Raw genomic sequence first — 17,500 nt, forward strand, 5'->3', positions numbered from 1 at the left:
CAGACTGTCTTTGGTGGGAACTGGCATATGAGGCCTGTCCAGGAGGTGGTGTCTGGTGAGGGCTATGTTATACAAAAAGCAACACTTTCATTTTTGTCCTGGTGTTGTCATGTATATTTTATATAGGCCTACAAATAAAAAGGATCCAATAACTCTCTCATACTTGACTGTGAGGTTGTTATTATTAATGTACACTGGATGGCGCCCTATACCTCCAAATGAAAATGATATTTTAAAATGCTGAAGGTGAATGAGATTTATGTAGATTACAACTTGAGAAAATCAAAACAAACCACCATTCATTCAGTAAAAATAAAGCAGTTGTAAAACAATTAAGTAGCCTACATCCTGGAAGCTCTGTAAAGGATGTGTTCTTTTAATTATACAAAACACTTTTTTAAAATGTTAAGAAGTGTTTTCTTCCTCATTATGTTTTTCTTTGTATTCTTTTTTGTAAGTATTTTTGAGCCTCTGTCTATATTGTGGCAAGACAGCAGAGGAGGTCAACAGAACTGACAGAGCTGCCATTCTTCTTTTCCTTTTCTGTTACTCCTTTAAAGAGCTTGATAAAATATACAAATGTTCAAATCATTCCGCTGTTGAATAATCTACCTCTGCCTTGCAGAGTTTTGGCTCTTAACTCATTTAATCTTACTTTGACCTCAACTACATAGAGGGTAGGGGACTTGTGTGACAATGGCCAAAACATTGATGTTGTGTTCACATGAACCCATTGCATGAACCGCTCCGATTGGATGTTGATGTGTTCTTTGGAATTATCTACTGGATGATGAAGTTCTGTCTTCTTGGCAATTGAGCCAACCAAATATTTTGAAACCCATGTTACCAGGGTGTGATTTGTCAGAAAACCAGAAGGGGGAATATGTTTCAGATTTCGAGCAATATCAATGGAGTTACATTAAACTATGATTCAAATCGTGTAGAAAAAGTGACAATATCAAAACCAGAAGAGGGGACAATCCCCCCCCATCCCCCCCTACAAATCGCACCCTGCATGTTACCCATGATGCCGATTAACGCTGTTAGGTATCTCTGAGGGACGGAGAACATTGGCCTCCAGGGGCCACCGATCCGGCAGCCACAACATTTCAAGTTTTGTCAACCTCTTCGGTAACGCTTTACTTTACGGTACAGTAATTACTGTGTACTTTCTGTGTAACAACAGGGTAACAGAAAGACGTTACATATTTGATGGGTAAAGGGGGATAATTACAAAGTAAATACCATGTTATACACATATCTCAAGAATTACTATGAAACTACTGGGTATTTTCTAACCATCTAATCATCGAACTTCTCTCTGTTACCCTGTTGTTACCCCATTAATGGTATTTACTTTGTAATTACCCCCTTTTTACCCTTTAGATACTATGTAACTTCTCTCTGTTACCCTGTTGTTACCCAGAAAGTGCACAGTAATTACATGTAACTGTACCGTAAAGTAAAGCGTTACCAAATCTTTTGTTTGCCTTCTGTGCCAAGCCCACCTTGAAGGTCGTCCATCTGGACATGCCTCGTAGTTGTTTCATCTGACCAAACACTGACTTAAAGTTATTTTCTAAGTCCTTTATCTTCTAGTGCAGGGGTGTCAAAGTCAAATACACAGTGGGCCAAAATTTTAAATCTCTGACGAAGTCGCGGGCCGAACTCAATATTCAAAAAGCACTGAAATAATGCATGCACACACATGCTTACAATATTCAAATGCTTACATCTTAAACACTCAATCCCAGCATATATTGTAGTTCAAATGTGCCCAGTCTATTGTAGAGGAGTGGAAGACATCACTGATGAACTTATGAGCATGTGACAATGTACATTAATGTGTAGGGGGGCCAACTGCAATACACACTTGAAATGATCTCGCGGGCCAAATAAAATGTCTCCGCGGGCCAAATTCGGCCCCCGGGCCTGAGTTTGACTATAGCCTGGGCGAAAAGCCGACTGTTGACTCCGTCAGTCAGTCTGGCAAAAGCCATGAGGAATCTGTCTCAGTGGAGGGTGGGAGAATGTCTGATCTTACACTATCATTTAAATTAATTGGAGTTCCAAACTCAAATTAAAACCCATATTGTGCTTTATTAGCATGCCTGTTACGATACAGCGTCGCAAAAGCAAACAAATAAAACTAAAGTGTGAATATACAGGTAGTTACCTTAACCAGTAACGGAGCTCGCGGGTGAGTTCCGCGTCATCACTCTCAACTGTTTGCTGATTGGCTAAACACTGAGAGAACCGAGCTCGAGGCTTTTGCCAGACGATGTGCGGAGCCAAAATCTTTGGGTGGAGTACATAGGATGGCATTGCGAGGCTAGAGTTTGACATCCCTGTTCTAGTGGAATGATAGAGTCTGGCATTCCGTCAAAAAAACGAGCTGAAAAGATATGTTGTGGACATGTGGTGGATTTGGAAACATGGGAAAACTCTGTTATTTGGAAAACTGTGGTCTTCAGAAATGTCTTTTCACTAGCTCTGTTCACTTGATGAGTTGAGAGGATTTTCTTGAGGTCCTTGCCCTATATTTCTGCAAGTCATCACAAGACTTGACTATTTGGAGGAAATGTTTCTGCATCTTTCATGGTCTTGGAATTGGACCATGTGTCATCTCATGTTACACTTCAGTGGAAACGAGGGGAATGGATGCTGGCTTAGGACATCAAATACAATCAAATTGGTCAGTCTACAAGGGATGACAGCGATACATAGTGGATAATTACACAGTAAATTCTGCAGTGCTCATTTAACACTTAGAGAGTTAATTTGAGTCCATTTGGACTTAAATGAACTCTGTAAGTGTTGAATTAACACCACAACATTTACTGTGTAGTTTGGTTATGTACAGTATGACAAGTTTTGACTCCTTTGTATTTCTAGTTCATGTCACGAAGTTGATAATAAAGGATATTTTGACTTTTGACTTTGACTTGACAGTATGTTCATGTTCACATCTCTTGGACATGGCAACACATCTTGTTTTAGATGTTATGAGAGGACTTGGTAAAATATGGATGCTTTGGAAACTCTTTCCTTCAGCGATGTTTGAGAACACACGCACGCACGCACGCACGCATGTACGCACACACGCACACACACAGGGGCACATCTTGCCACCAGGCAAGGCAGGCAGGCGCTTAGGGCCCCCAAGCCATATAGTGAATAACAGCCCACATTTTACCACAGTTGTGGCAATTTTGGTTCAAATGCCACGTAATTCTTTAATTCTTTTGCATTTTCACTTGGGGCCCTACCTGACCCTAGGCAAGGCAAGGCAAGTTTATTTATATAGCGCATTTCATACACAGGTGCAACTCAATGTGCTTCACAAAGTTAACAAATGTAAATGAAAGGAAACAGGGAAGAAAGAAGGAAATGAATTATAGTCAAAAAGCATTTAAAAACATTAAGATAAAACATAAGGTAAAAATAATAATAAAATAAAATAAAATAAAACAAATTAAATAAAAAATAAAAATAATAAGAATAAGTAATTTAAGCTAGGGGAAAGCATCTGAGAACAGCTTTGTCTTGAGTCTAGATTTAAAGCTATCAATAGTGGGTGCATTTTTTATGTCATCTGGAAGCTGGTTCCAAAGCTTTGAAGCATAGAAGCTAAAGCTGTCTCTCCACACTTTTGTTTTGACTTTTGGAAATCACCAGCAAATTTTTCTCCGTTGACCTTAGTGACCTAGTTGTGCATACAGCTGAAACATATCCAGTAGATATGTGGGTCCCATTCCATTTAGTGATTTAAACACAAGTAGCATAGCCTTAAAATCAATTCTGTAGCTTACTGGGAGCCAATGCAGCGATCTTAAAATTGGAGTAATGTGGTCGAACTTCCTTGTCTTTGTAAGAACCCTTGCAGCTGCGTTTTGTACAAGTTGAAGCTGTTTAATGGTTTTATTGGGGAGGCCAGTAAAAAGACTGTTACAGTAATCAACTTTACTAGAAATAAAGGCATGTATTAGCTTCTCCAGATCATGTTTAGACATCAGGCCCCTAAATTTAGAGACGTTTTTTATGTGATAAAATGCAGACTTAGTAATAGCTTTCATGTGACTGTTGAAGTTTAGGTCACTGTCAATGAGGACCCCAAGATTTTTAACTGTTTCCCTTGCTTTCAGTCCCTTCGTTTCAAGGATAGTAGCAATCTTTTGTCTCTCCTCTCTTTTCCCAAATATGATACTACTTCAGTTTTATCTGTGTTCAGCTGGAGGAAATTGTGAGACAACCATTTGTTAATTTGGTCCATGCAATGATAGAGTGATTCAAGGGGGTATAGTCATTTGGGGACATAGATAAGTAGAGCTGGGTATCATCCGCATAGCTATGGTAATTTATGGAGTTATTCTCGATAATGTGTCCCAGTGGCAACATATACAGATTGAACAGTAGTGGTCCCAGAATGGAGCCCTGGGGGACCCCACAATCCAGAGACATTGGTGATGAAGTATGTCTTCCAATGGCGACAAAAAAACTTCTTTGTTGTAAGTACGATTTTAACCAGTCGATCACTATGCCCGTAAAGCCAACCCAGTGTTCCAGTCTATGTAGTAGTATAGAATGATTAACTGTATCGAAAGCAGCACTCAAATCAAGAAGTACCAAGACGGATGATTTGCCAGCATCAGAATTCAATCTTATGTCATTCATAACTTTAATAAGAGCTGTTTCAGTGCTGTGGTAGGCACGGAAACCTGATTGAAACTTATCAAAATAGCTATTAGACATTAGAAAAGCAGTTAATTGGTTAAAAACAATTTTCTCTATTATTTTATCCATGAATGGTAGATTGGATATGGGCCTATAGTTGTTTAGTACCAGTGCATCCAGGTTGTTCTTTTTCAGTAAGGGTTTCACAACTGCTTCTTTCAGACAGCCTGGGAATATGCCTGTTTGTAGTGAGGTGTTGATGATCTGAAGTACATCTGATGATATTAGATTTAAGATGGATTTGAAGAAGGCTGTTGGTAAAATATCTAAGTCAGATGTAGAGGAGCTAAGACTTTGTACCGTTCTATTAAGAATGTCCACATCAACTAAATGAAAATTTCTCATGAGGTTAGGATTTAACTTCACCATAGCAAGCTGGTCTGAATCTTGGGTCGGTTGCACATGTGTGAGTATGTTTGCACGTATTTTTTCAATCTTTCCTTTGAAAAAGGATGCGAACTCATTGCATTTGCTGACTGAGAGGAACTCAGAGGGCATTAGATTTGGGGGCCTTGCTAGCTTTTCCACAGTGCCAAACAGGACACGTGCATTATTAATATTTCTGTTAATTATGTCAGAGAAAAAAGATTGTCTAGCTTTAGAAATTTCTTGGTTGTATTTCGAGAGTGTGTGTTTATAGATTTGGTAGTGGACTTCAAGTTTGGATTTACGCCACTGTCTTTCAGCCCTCCTGCATTCTTGCTTTAGCAATATAACAATATTGCACACACACACACACACACACACACACACACACACACACACACACACACACACACACACACACACACAAACACACACGTTCCGGCCTCATAGCATAGACAGCTATTAAGAGATATTGACCAAGCATTATGAAACTGATCTCCATCCTTGCAAAGGAATACATAGATAACACCTTTAGAATTAGCTAAAATATCTGTTAATATTTCACACGTCAGACAAAGAGTGCACTAGTAAACTTGTTTTAATCATTACACTTATTGTTGAATTATATTGTTCACTTTTTCAAATTCATTTTGGAGCCCATCTATATCCATATTTATACCAATTTAATGAACTAAAATCCACTCATTCGTCACTTAATCATGTCCAGTCTCCTATTTATTGTTTGTCGTGAAAATATCTCCTTTGCATGTTCATGCAAATATCCCATTTGGCGTACATGCATTGGGGTTGCTACGATATAACCTACATTATATAGCTCGATATGAGGTTGAATTTTGGAGAAGGCTCGAAGTGATTTCCCCCAACAACCCATTAGACTCGGGTTAGGCCTACCTGAAGAGGACGCGTAATGCCACTAGGTGGAAGCAGTATACTATCGGTTTCCATCTGTTAAACGGACCACAAAGTCAACTAACCAATCAACTATTTTCCCTCACCAGAAACATTTCAAAAGTTCTGTGAAATTGTGAGACCAGCGAAGCCAGGCAAGTACATGTTTTACTGTGACGCTATTGACCTACATGTGTTTGGGTTATTATTATTATTAATATAATAATAATAATAATAATAATAATAATAATAATAATAATAATAATAGTAAATAAATAAATACATAAATAAATAAAAAGCTATGGTACTAAAACAGGTTGGCTTGACAAATGCCGTAAGTAACCAGCTTACAGTTTATAAAAAATGCACCTAACAGTGATATGTGAGATAGGCTACAGACAAGGATATAAGGCAAGAATTGAAATTATTCTTAAAAAGAAATTGTCCACGAGGACATGGGTAGTTAACCTTTTGACGAGGGTATATAGTGTTTAGATTATCCTAGAAATAATGAAAAGATTGGCAGAACTGTAGGAGTTTGTTTTCCATGTGCAAACGCCCCATGAAGAGCGCTCGTGTCCGTTGCAGTCACACAAGACCTTGCGTGGTGATTGGTGTAAATGGGACGGGATAGGATAAACTTTCGGGACAGCATCAACACGACACCTTATCAAACTAATTATTTTACTGACCATTAAAAAAGTTACATTGTAACCCCCCCCAGATTTCAGTCAGGCATGACTCCAGGTCAGCTCACCGCCCGCGTGGGCCACACACGACTTCCGTGCACCTCTCCATCGCTGTGAGAGTTATCGACAAGTCTTTCTCCTCTTCAAAAGATGGGAACACCTAGTAAGATTTCAGTAAATAATCCCAAACTCTCCTGCACTTCAGTCCACGGCTTTGGCATGTGCCTTGCGCCAAAGAGGCTGTCAGTCAAGTCACGATTGAAGGACCCACAGGTATTTTGCGCGCGCGTTTGTCTTGATGCCTCCTTGGTGGCGCTTGACACAGTTAGTGGTTGTTTGTTGTCTAGATGTCTTTCAGGACATCCATGTTTGCTGTCATTCAGTTTTCAATCCTTGTTGTGAAGGTGAGTTCGTCGATATCGTTTCTGAAATTTCATCTTGACAATGGCAAAATAAAGGCAGCCAAACATGAGGTAAATGCTGCCTCGAGAGACACTGAAATGAATGACACTGTACAGACAATGAATGTCTCTGTACAGACCACAGAAGTAGGCCTAACAACAATAACAAGAATAATTAAAATTGTCATTAGACTAATAATAGTGAGAATTAAATTATATGATGATATTAGACTTATGATCACGCAAGGATGTGATTATAACGAGAGTTCCAGTTAAATCAATACATACTGGCATTTCATCTACAATATGTTTGACAATCATACAAAAATAGTAACAGGAAACCAAATGTATTGTAGGCTTAAGGGAAAAAAAAACAGTATATGCCTATTTTGCGTGAATAGCGTGATTATAATGATCCATTTCAAAATATTTATTTAGTGTGAAAAAGTGAAATATTTCAGTAGTCTGCATTCCCTTGGGATCATTTCTGGCCCTAGATCTTAAGAAAAGTCTTGCGTTATTAATATTTAATCAAGTTGTTTTTTTATTCTCCTAATTAAAGTGGAATTATTACTTTTTTTCTGGTTGGTGTTGAATTAATTTAACATCGTAAAACTTCCAGGTGAAGCGTTGGAGAGACATCTTTGTAGGTTGGTAAACCAGACACATTTTAATAATAATAATAATAATAATAATAATAATAATAATAATAATAATAATAATAATGCACAGATTATGTGAAGACGATTACAGAAAAAACACAACATGGTAGTTTCTCCACATTTGTAAATTGAAGTCTTTCAGCATAACGTCAAGGAATTCTTTATTTGTCATTGCGCATGGGGTTGTTACTTGCAGCCCTACTTAGCAGGCACGTGAGTTATAGTTTAATAACACAACACCATTTATACAGTTTTCATATCAGGTGCAATCCAGTGGTGGTTAGTCATCGTGAATTGATGCTTACCGACAAACTGTGCCATTAACTTGGCATGTATGAGCATGGCGTCTTAAATTCTCTGAAATCAATCACAGCACTGGTAGAACGCCTGCACGTGCCATAGACGAGCTTGTAATAAAGCAGCCTCCGTCGTTTTTCCCAGAGAATTGAATATGTTTAAGTGTAGCCAACACGCTCACATACATCGTGCGTAATTGAGGAATCATTGATCATATGCGGAGACGATGTCCAAAAAAATCCTATAGCCTACAGTGTCAAACTCACACTACATGTCTTTAAAGTCCAATCACCAAGATGCATCAAGATGCATATTAAAAAGTACATGAGATGTTCTGGCTGTTGCCCATGTGTTCACCAGCGCTGTTGTTTCAGCAGTACGGCTCCACATCGGAAGAATTTTTTGCGGCGAATTTTGAAAATGACGCAACGGCTGACCGTAGCCAATGGGAGAGCGGAACGGCGATTGACATTTAAATGATTTTTCCTTTTTTGGAGAAATCTCCGCCCTCTCCAGGTCTGCGCTTTCCCCCCCTGAGAGCACATGAGCCTCCGAACCCGGGAGAAGGTGCGCTCCGCTGGGACGGAGGAGGCATAAAGAGACGAGGAGGGAGGGAATGAGATTTCTTGCTACCCAATCCCCCTTTTCCCCAGGGAGAGCAAGCCTTCCCTGGTCCATCCCTCCCTCTTGTTTGGTAATCATTTCATTTTACTCCTTTTTGAAGCAGTCGCCTGTTTTATCCCACTTTTCATTTCACAATCCCGTGCGCGTATGTTCTCCTGCTTCAGAGCAAGTTCGGCATCTCCCCTCTTTCTTCCCGCGACGAGAAGCTCTTCTTGATCCCGGCTGATCGTTCTCCTTTGAGATGCTTTTCAGTTCTAACACTTGCCTTCTCTCTCTCCACCCTCTTTTTAACTAGAGACCGGTTAATCTTGAGTGAACTGAACTTGGGTTTGGAATCTAAAATAAAGAGGAACACCCAGAGGGATAACGGCACACTCGTCTTTGGATAAGGACCCCGCTATCGCTTTCCCCCTTGCTACACTTCAGGGAAGGTTTTTTCCCTTTCAGTTGGGTTTTGTTAATCCAGGTGGCCTTGTTCTGAGTGAGCAAGAGGATTATTCTCCGCAAGTTGCTGCTGAGCGACATCCCTGAAGGCTGTTCACATGTTCTCCATCCAGGACAGTCTCCCTCGGGGAGCCTTGACCATGAAAGAGGAACCCCTCACGAGCGGCATGACTCCGGTCCGCTCGTGGATGCAGAGCGCGGGGATTCTAGATGCCAACACAGCTGCACAAAGGTAAACATCTTGTTCAGTTCAGAAACATCGTCCCGCTGCTTCGCTGGTGACCAAACGGGTACCAATGCGGAGACATCATTACAATGTGTATCGCGAAAATTCGATGGTTTCACATTGCGTGCATGGTCACGCGTTCGCGGAAGTGCTTTTCGCTGTGGCTGGAGTTTTGTATTTATTAATGAAACGCGATGTAGACAGGCAGTTTACAACACCGAATGCTTCCGAGCCGACAACGTAAGGCATCATTGTTATTACACCCGTTAATTCCGGTGTAGAAAGCGTTTAATATATTCAGAAACTATTCAAAATAGCTGACGCGTTGTGATTTGTCTTCAGTCGTTCACTATTTCAAGGAGACAAGAAGTGTAAAAAGTGCACTGACCACCAGCACTAAAGGTGGTGGATAACGGCTACAAAATGGGTGTTAAGCCCTCCTCGTAAACCAGAGGAGGCCATCGCTTAACCTGAACACAAGTTGTTGCAAGTGATTGATGTTGACGAATCATGGTATTCTGGGTCACTTGGAGTGATGGAAGGAATTACCGCGTGTGCCCAAAACATTAGGCCTAAATTAACTGTGAAAACATTGACACGAGTTTGCCAATTGCGAAACGACCTCAGCCCAGAGCAAGCTACACACTAATTTGGACAGTTTGTTTTTGTTATCAAAGCTAAGCGGCTTCTACTTTTCCTCTTAAATCAAAATGACACATAGCATCAATTAACACGTTTTGCATGGGAAACGCAGGAATTTAAAAGGCGACCTGTTTGTATCGCAGATGCCAAACGATAAACGATAGAAGAGTGCGCAGGTGGAGAACAACAAATTGGAAACCAATGGTGCGTGAAAGCGACAGGCAGAAAAAAAGTCTCACTCCAGTGACTTTCGAACTGTATTTTGAAACCTACAAGCCTATTTACCGTCACCACACAAGTATGAGCGGAAATTGAGCGTAATGATGTAGACTGATGTGTCTGTCCAGTATCAGATGAACCTGCGCAGGGATTTTCTATTTGCGGCCTCAGAATACTGTTCTCAGTGGCAAGGTATTTGACAGTGTCAACAAAACATTATCACACACAGTGCAGTATTTTAAGCGGCCAGACCCCTTTACTTTTTAACAGAAAGTTCAATAAAAGCATCGTGTAGCTTCCCGAGGGAGCTTGTTGACCATATCCCTCAAAGGAGAAATACATGTGATTTGAAAAATCCAAACAAGCTGTGCTCAGGAAGTTGTCTTGCGTCTTGCATTCAAAATACTTTTGGGGAAAATATTGCAATGTTTTATAAAGGCCTTTGCATAGGTTAGTGTAGCTCCTCTACCTAATAATAAAGAAAGCTTAAAAGTTAATGTCACATTTCAGAGTATTCTAAAACACAATTTGTCACCTGCGAGTGAAATTAAGTTTAACAAAAAAAAATAATTGAAGCGCACAGCGTTTTACGTAGGCTACACAGTTATTACTTTGTTCAGCTCTCATAGTAATGTTTAGCTTAAATGTGGGGTGTCATTATTGGAATAGGCTAATACATGCAAAGTGCAAGAATAATCTGTCATAAAGTCCTAAGCACCACTAGAGGCTCTATTAATTAAAATATTGAAATATATTAATAAAAAACGTGTATGTTCTTAACACAACAATAGCCCAATTCCCAATTGAAATCTAGAAATTAATATTCTGTTATTGTACGTAACTAATAAAAATAATAATTCCCTCTATATAAGGAAGACATGCTTTGTGCGTACCCAAATATTTCAATCAGGTCATTTTGACAATAAAGACTCGCACATAGGCTATTCTCCAAGACAACAGACCAGCAGACTGTACTGAAAGTTTAACACGGAGGTCGTTCATGTCACCCACGGTCCACGGATGCGTGCGCTGAGGTTTGGAGACCGGGGTATCCCCTTTCCAACCGTCACCACGCTCCGCTTAAAATGATATGGCCTCACACTTGCCATCTTTTATATCGCAATTGTAATTCTGCCCCAAACTGTTTTCAACTTGGCTTTCTGAAAATAGTAATACATATAGGCCTAAATAAAACATTTATATCCTCTGTATGTTTGGAAATGTGGATCTGAAATATCAGTCAAACGCAGTGATAGGCTATTATATGAGGGCATTATCTTTATATATTTTATTGATATATAATAATTTTCAAAATTGACATTCTTCAGCTTATTACGCTGCCATAACGCCTCCGCAACATCTTGAAAAAGAGCAGGCCACAGCGAACTAGTTAATTGGCCTTAGTGCGATCACAGCCGTTCAAGAGCCATTGATTAAGACCATCCCAAAGCCTTGACAGATGGCTGTTTGAGTGCATTTGGATATATGATTCGATCAGACTGACGATGAGTGATGTCTGCTTGTGCATCTGAAGATGTTGCTCTCGTAGGTCTGTGTCCCATTCACAGATTGTTTAATGTTGTCGAAAATCAGTCAGCGCTTTGTGAAAAGTGTTCACGTTTTGCGTTGTTGAAACTTTAGCGAAGAGAGTAGATAGACAAATTCGCATATAGGCCTACTGTTGTAATCAATTAAACTCTTGAGTTTTTTTGTTAAATAATTTCACCTAATTACAAATATAGATATATTTCTATTTGCAGATAAAAAAATCACAGTAATATTAAAATTAACCTACATGTCATTTTAATGTATTAACTCAACTCCATCGTAATATTTCTGCCCTCCTTTGCATTGCACAAAATCCACTATGCATTCATAGCCTACAGCTTCTCAGTGGGTTACAATTACATGCAGTGTGTACATTACCTGGGAAATGCATTTTAATTTCTACCAATAGTGATATATACATCCAGACATTTCATAGTCATTCTGTGTGTGTGTGTGTGTGTGTGTGTGTGTGTGTGTGTGTGTGTGTGTGTGTGTGTGTGTGTGTGTGTGAGAGAGAGAGAGTGAGAGAGAGAGAGAGAGAGAGAGAGAGCGAGAGAGCGAGAGCGTGTACACTGTTACCTGTTTGGATTATTGATGGACATTGAGAAGACACATACATTAGTCTGGGATAGTCTAGCACCTACATCTGATTGATGCAGACTGTCAGTGACTGAGGGTGTTATTCCCTGAACATGCATTAGAATAAGTCATGACAGAAGTGTGGCACACAGCAGCTGACAGATAGACCAAGGCTTAACAGAGAAAGGGATGGAGAGAGAGAGAGAGCGAGAGAGAGATGGAGAGAGAGAGAGAGAGTGGCAGAAAGACATAAGTTTACAGATTTCACAGAGAGAGAGAGAGAGAGAGAGAGAGAGAGAGAGATGGAGACAGAGAGGAAGTTTGAGAGATAATGATAGTGAGAGAGAGAGAGAGAGAGAGAGAGAGAGAGAGAGAGAGAGATAGAGAGAGAGAGAGATGGAGAGAGATGGAGAGAGAAATAGAGGCACAAACATGTCCTAAGTTCCACCCATGTAGACCTACTTTGTCGCACAAATAGTAATCAATGGTTTCGGCACTTCAGGCTGCCCTTGTGGATTTTAAAGTGCAATGGCACTTCCAGCGATACGGAGGCACAATTTGCCATGCAACCTACGCTTGTATTATTTTTTTTCCCCCTTCGTGTTGACAGAGTCGCTGTCATTGACATATTACACACGCCCCGTACTGTTAATGATTTTCTTTCTTTACTCTTGTCCCTTGTGCGTTAGTGTGACCGTCTTTGTGAGTAAGTGAGCTTCTTTTTTTAAAACACCCCTCATCTATTTATTTATTTTGTTCCCCCCTTCTCCATGGTTCTTGGGTCAAGTGTGAACGAGAGAGGGGGAAAACCACATCCTGCTCCATCCAGTATACCATGGCGTGTTGTGGTGTAGTGGTGGTGGTGGTGGAGCAGTGGGGAAGGGGGGATGTTTCCTAAAGCGTGACCAGAACGCTCTGTCCCACAGTGGTCCCCCCCCCCCATTGGTTGCCCATGCCTCGTCTGTCCAGTTTGGCCCTCTGGGGCCACTGTACATCCATATGACTGGCCCGACGCGAACAGAGTGTGCTGCCTCTCCAGAGTCAAATGTCGCAGAACGGCCTGCTTGAACAGGTCTCCAAAAGGCCCGGAACGTAGCTCTTCGGCACGTCTCACTCTCTTCTCCTCTCCTCTCCTCTCCAATCCTCTCTCCTCTTCTCTCTCTCTCTCTCTCTCTCTCTCTCTCTCTCTCTCTCTCTCTCTCTCTCTCTCTCTCTCTCTCTCTGTTCATTGCTTGTTATTCCCCTCTTTGCCTATCTCTTTCTCTTCCCATCTTCTCATTTTCTCTTTACCTCTCTTCCTCTTCTCTATCTCTTATTCTCTCATTCTCTCTTCCCCTTACTCCCCCCCTCTCTCTCTCTTTTCCTCTGAATGCCTGAGTGCCGAGCATCTCTCTCTCTCTCTCTCTCTCCAGTCCCAGGCCAAGGGGTGAGTGAGTGGGCTGCACAGCTGGGGAACAGATTTCAGGCTGACCCCTCGCCGTTCCCGTACCCTGACACAGTAAAACCTGGCAAAGTAAATTATGTCGCCTCTGTTTGTGTCCACTGGGGGTGGTGTGTGTGCGTGTGCTTGTGTGTGTGTGTGTGTGTGAGAGAGAGAGAGAGAGAAAGAGAGAGATAGAGAGAGAGTGTGTGTGTGTGTGTGTGTGGTGAAGGTTTCTAGTTTTGGGTGGGGTGGGGGAATAATGAAGTCCAGACCCCCAAAGCTTCAGCGTAGGTGTGCCACAGAGAGGAGACGCAGAGAGAGAGAGAGAGAGAGAGAGAGAGAGTGTGTGTGTGTGTGTGTGTGTGTGTGTGATGAAAAAAAAAAACGATGGCGGAGATTTAACGTGCGCCAACATAAAATCTATTGCGCATCCATTTCCTGCGGGTTTTCGGCGTAACAGTGCGGTATTGTGCATTGAAAGGTAAGAGCGAGTTTAATTTAGTGGTCGGCATAGGTATATAGGGTCTGTGGAGAGGGATCCTTTTGCAATGGCAAAACATTGGGGGACGTGGAGCCACATTAAAAAAAAAGTCAGGGAAGCCAAAAAAAATCCAAAAAAACCTCAGAATCAAAACAAAACAAAACAAAAAAACGCGAACAAAAAAGCCCCACATCAGTTCTGTGGGAAAAATATATTCTGGGTGCCTGATGAAAGCCCATTTATACAAATTGTGCTTTTGGCAAAGGACAAGCCGCAGCCCCCAGTTAAATCTGTTTAAAAATATCAACGATTCAAACAACAGTGATAATCATTTTTGTTGGAAGACATTCCCGGTTTTTCTGGCAACTCCACGCCGCAAAAGAGAGTTAAGGTTAGGTACACACGGCCCTCCAGCAAGATGATTGACAGCTTGGACAGCTTTCCGCAATCTTTATGGACACCTGAATGAATAAGGGGTCCTTGACTCCACCTCCCCGCGGTGATTGACACGTGCATATATCAATCCACTTCCTGTCACCAGCTTGATGTGCTGTCATTGTAACTGACGCACTTAATAAGGAACGTGAGAGTACTGTGTTAGCCCTGCAAATGTCGTGCGACCAACACTCAAGTCAAGTGACATCCTCGATAGCACCTTTGCACGTGGAAAAGAAATATGCATTTTTTTAAAAACTGTTAAAAGTAGGTTAGATAATGACTTAAATTCAGTGGTAGATTTCGGAAACACTGCCTGTATTGAACTCTCAGTTACAGTGCAGCTGTAATGGGTAGGGTTGGTTAAAGCACAGTTCAGTCCTGGAGGTCCATCTGAATTTGAGAAGGGCTTCGCTCCAAAGGAGCATTTGAGGTCCCTCAGGTCTCTCTCTCTCTCTCTCTCTCTCTCTCTCTCTCTCTCTCTCTCTCTCTCTCTTTCCATCTTCTCTTCCCTGATTGCCCTCAGTTTTTGTCTCCAAATGTAAAGCAACGTAATGTCCAAGTGTGTGTGTCCTTATGTGTATAGGCTATATTCGTGTGTGTGTGTGTGTGTGTGTGCGTGCGTGCTTGTGTCTCTTTCTCTTTCTGTGTGTGTGTGTACGTGTGTGCGTGTGTGTGCGTGTGTGCGTGTATGTGTGTGTATGCCTGCTTGTGGGTCTCATATGTGTGTGTGTGTGTGTGTGTTGTGTGTGTGTGTGTGTGTGTGTGTATAGGCGTGCGTGTGTTCGTATCTCTGTATATGTATGTGTGTGTTCCTGCACAGCTGCATCTGGCCTGCTCTGCTCTGTGCTGTGTGCTGCGTGTGCAACGTTAGCGATTAGCGCGGCGCGCGGCCGGCCGGCAGGGCCACCTCCTTTATGACCCCCATTAGAAGCGTACAGGTGACCAGCTAATGGTTTCAGCTGTAGGCCACTAATGATATTTGGGAATGGCTGAGCTGGGCTGCTTTGGTTGGGTTCAGGTAGGGGTGGGTATAGGGGAGTTTTTGGTAGGGGGTGTTGGAGCAGTGGCGGAGTGGAGAAATGTGTGTGTGCACAGTGTGTGTGTGTGTGTGTGTGTGTGTGTGTGTGTGTGTGTGTGTGTGTGTGTGTGAGTGTGTGATATATTAGAGGGGGTGTAGGGGAGTTTAGGAACAGTGAGACGTGTGTGTGTGTGTGTGTGTGTGTGTGTGTGTGTGTGTGTGTGTGTGTGTGTGTGTGTGTGTGTGTGTGTGTGTGTGTTATAAAGGGTTCTATAGGACTTTGCGAACAGCATGAGAATTATGTGTGTGTGTAGGTGCACGTATGTTTATATAGTGGTGGTGGTTGTGATCCTAATGGTGGTGCAGGTGTGTGTGTGTGTGTGTGTGTGTGTGTGTGTGTGTGTGTGTGTGTGTGTGTGTGTGTGTGTGTGTGTGTGTGTGTGCGTGTGTGTGTGTAGCGAGCAAAGGGTTGCTGCTTTGATTTGCTGTATGCGGTTCAAGCAGGTGCGCTGCAAGCCTGCTGAAAAAACCTCCAGCACACGCGCACACACACACACACACATTCACACACACACACACACACACACACACACACACACACACACACACACACACACACACACACACACGGAGGCCCGTCGTAAAAACGCACCACACCGCACCGCAGACCAGCCACTCCGACCACAGGCCCGCGACACCTCAGCACTCCGGCCCTTTAAAAGAGCCAGTTTTAGTGTGCACGTGCAAGAACGGAGGGAAAAGACAACAAAAAAGAATGAAAAGAACGAAATAAAGAGGTACATGATGAAGACATGGAACCTCAGCCAAGGGCAGAAACCGTTCGTCCTGCTCGGCAATTAATGAAGTAATAGCGCCTTTTGTTTCCTCTTACACCGGAGGTCAAAAGAAAGACAGAGAGAGAGAGAGAATGAGAGAAAGAAAGAAAAGAAGAAATGGCTGCAATAGTTTAGCACGTCAGAATTGTGGCTGGAGTTGGAGTTGAACCTGTGTTGCCCTATTTTATAATGACATCATTTCCTTATTGCATTTCTCCTTTGCCACCCAAAGCACATGTGCAGAAAAAAAGCGATGGGCTGTTTTGACAGCGCAGGCTGCCTAAAACATAAAGCAAGGCCTTGTGTTTGTGTGGAGCGTTTCCTCTGCGATTTGTAATTTGCAAACCAGTACAAGTTTTTTTTTCTTCACTCGTAATTTGCCGCTGCCAGCTTCGCAGAAACAAACATCTCTCTGAAAAATGGTTTACTTGTCTCGATGCAATTACCAACAAATTAGACATTAGCTGGAAGCATTTAGCACTCGGCTCGGTTAATACACTTTTATGGCTAAAGAAGCAGTGTATTACATTTCCGACATGCTGCAAGCGAGCGACGACGGTGCTGTTGGCAGTTTCGAGCGCCATGTGCACATATTTGTTTCGGTGCGGAGTGTAATTAGCCGCGCTGTTTGTTTTCCTGTGCATGTGCCGTTTGTTTGTCTGAGCGGCGATGTGACCGCCAGATTACAGGCGCGCGTCGGAGTGTGTTTATCAAAGTCAGCCCAGGCCCACAAGTGGCTGTTTTTTTAATATATTTATATATATTTATATAGTTATATAGTTATATATTTATGTTTTTTTCTCTCTTCCTCCTAACATAACTGTTGGTGTAGGAAATATCTCTTTTCGAAATATAAAATATAGAGCACAGTGTCATATATCTGCAGAGAGTTAGAAAAGGTCAGTGCATTGAGGCTATGGAGAGAGAGGGATTTACAGTCTTGCAGTTTACTAGTGCACACAAT

The 17,500-nt window shown here is 41.8% G+C and overlaps 2 protein-coding genes across 5 annotated transcripts in view; both read left to right on the forward strand.

Annotated features, from left to right (window-relative positions):
• The window catches only part of LOC134440011 (fibroblast growth factor receptor-like 1), a 21,203-nt gene extending 12,548 nt beyond the window's left edge, over positions 1 to 8,655 (forward strand). Inside the window, exon 6 of the mRNA XM_063189936.1 lies at positions 8,597 to 8,655. Coding sequence (XP_063046006.1) covers positions 8,597 to 8,655 — 59 coding nt within the window. The remainder of the gene's footprint in view (positions 1 to 8,596) is intronic.
• Positions 8,656 to 8,676: 21 nt separating this feature from the next.
• Positions 8,677 to 17,500, forward strand: part of LOC134440404 (transcription factor COE3-like) — a 183,763-nt gene continuing 174,939 nt past the window's right edge. For all 4 annotated transcript variants that reach the window (XM_063190471.1, XM_063190474.1, XM_063190473.1 and 1 more), the window contains exon 1: positions 8,677 to 9,358. In XM_063190471.1, the coding sequence (XP_063046541.1) occupies positions 9,225 to 9,358 (134 nt within the window). In that variant the 5' untranslated portion in view covers positions 8,677 to 9,224. The remainder of the gene's footprint in view (positions 9,359 to 17,500) is intronic.

This window comes from Engraulis encrasicolus, chromosome 23, assembly GCF_034702125.1.
Source record: "Engraulis encrasicolus isolate BLACKSEA-1 chromosome 23, IST_EnEncr_1.0, whole genome shotgun sequence".
Classification (NCBI taxonomy): Eukaryota; Metazoa; Chordata; class Actinopteri; order Clupeiformes; family Engraulidae; genus Engraulis; species Engraulis encrasicolus.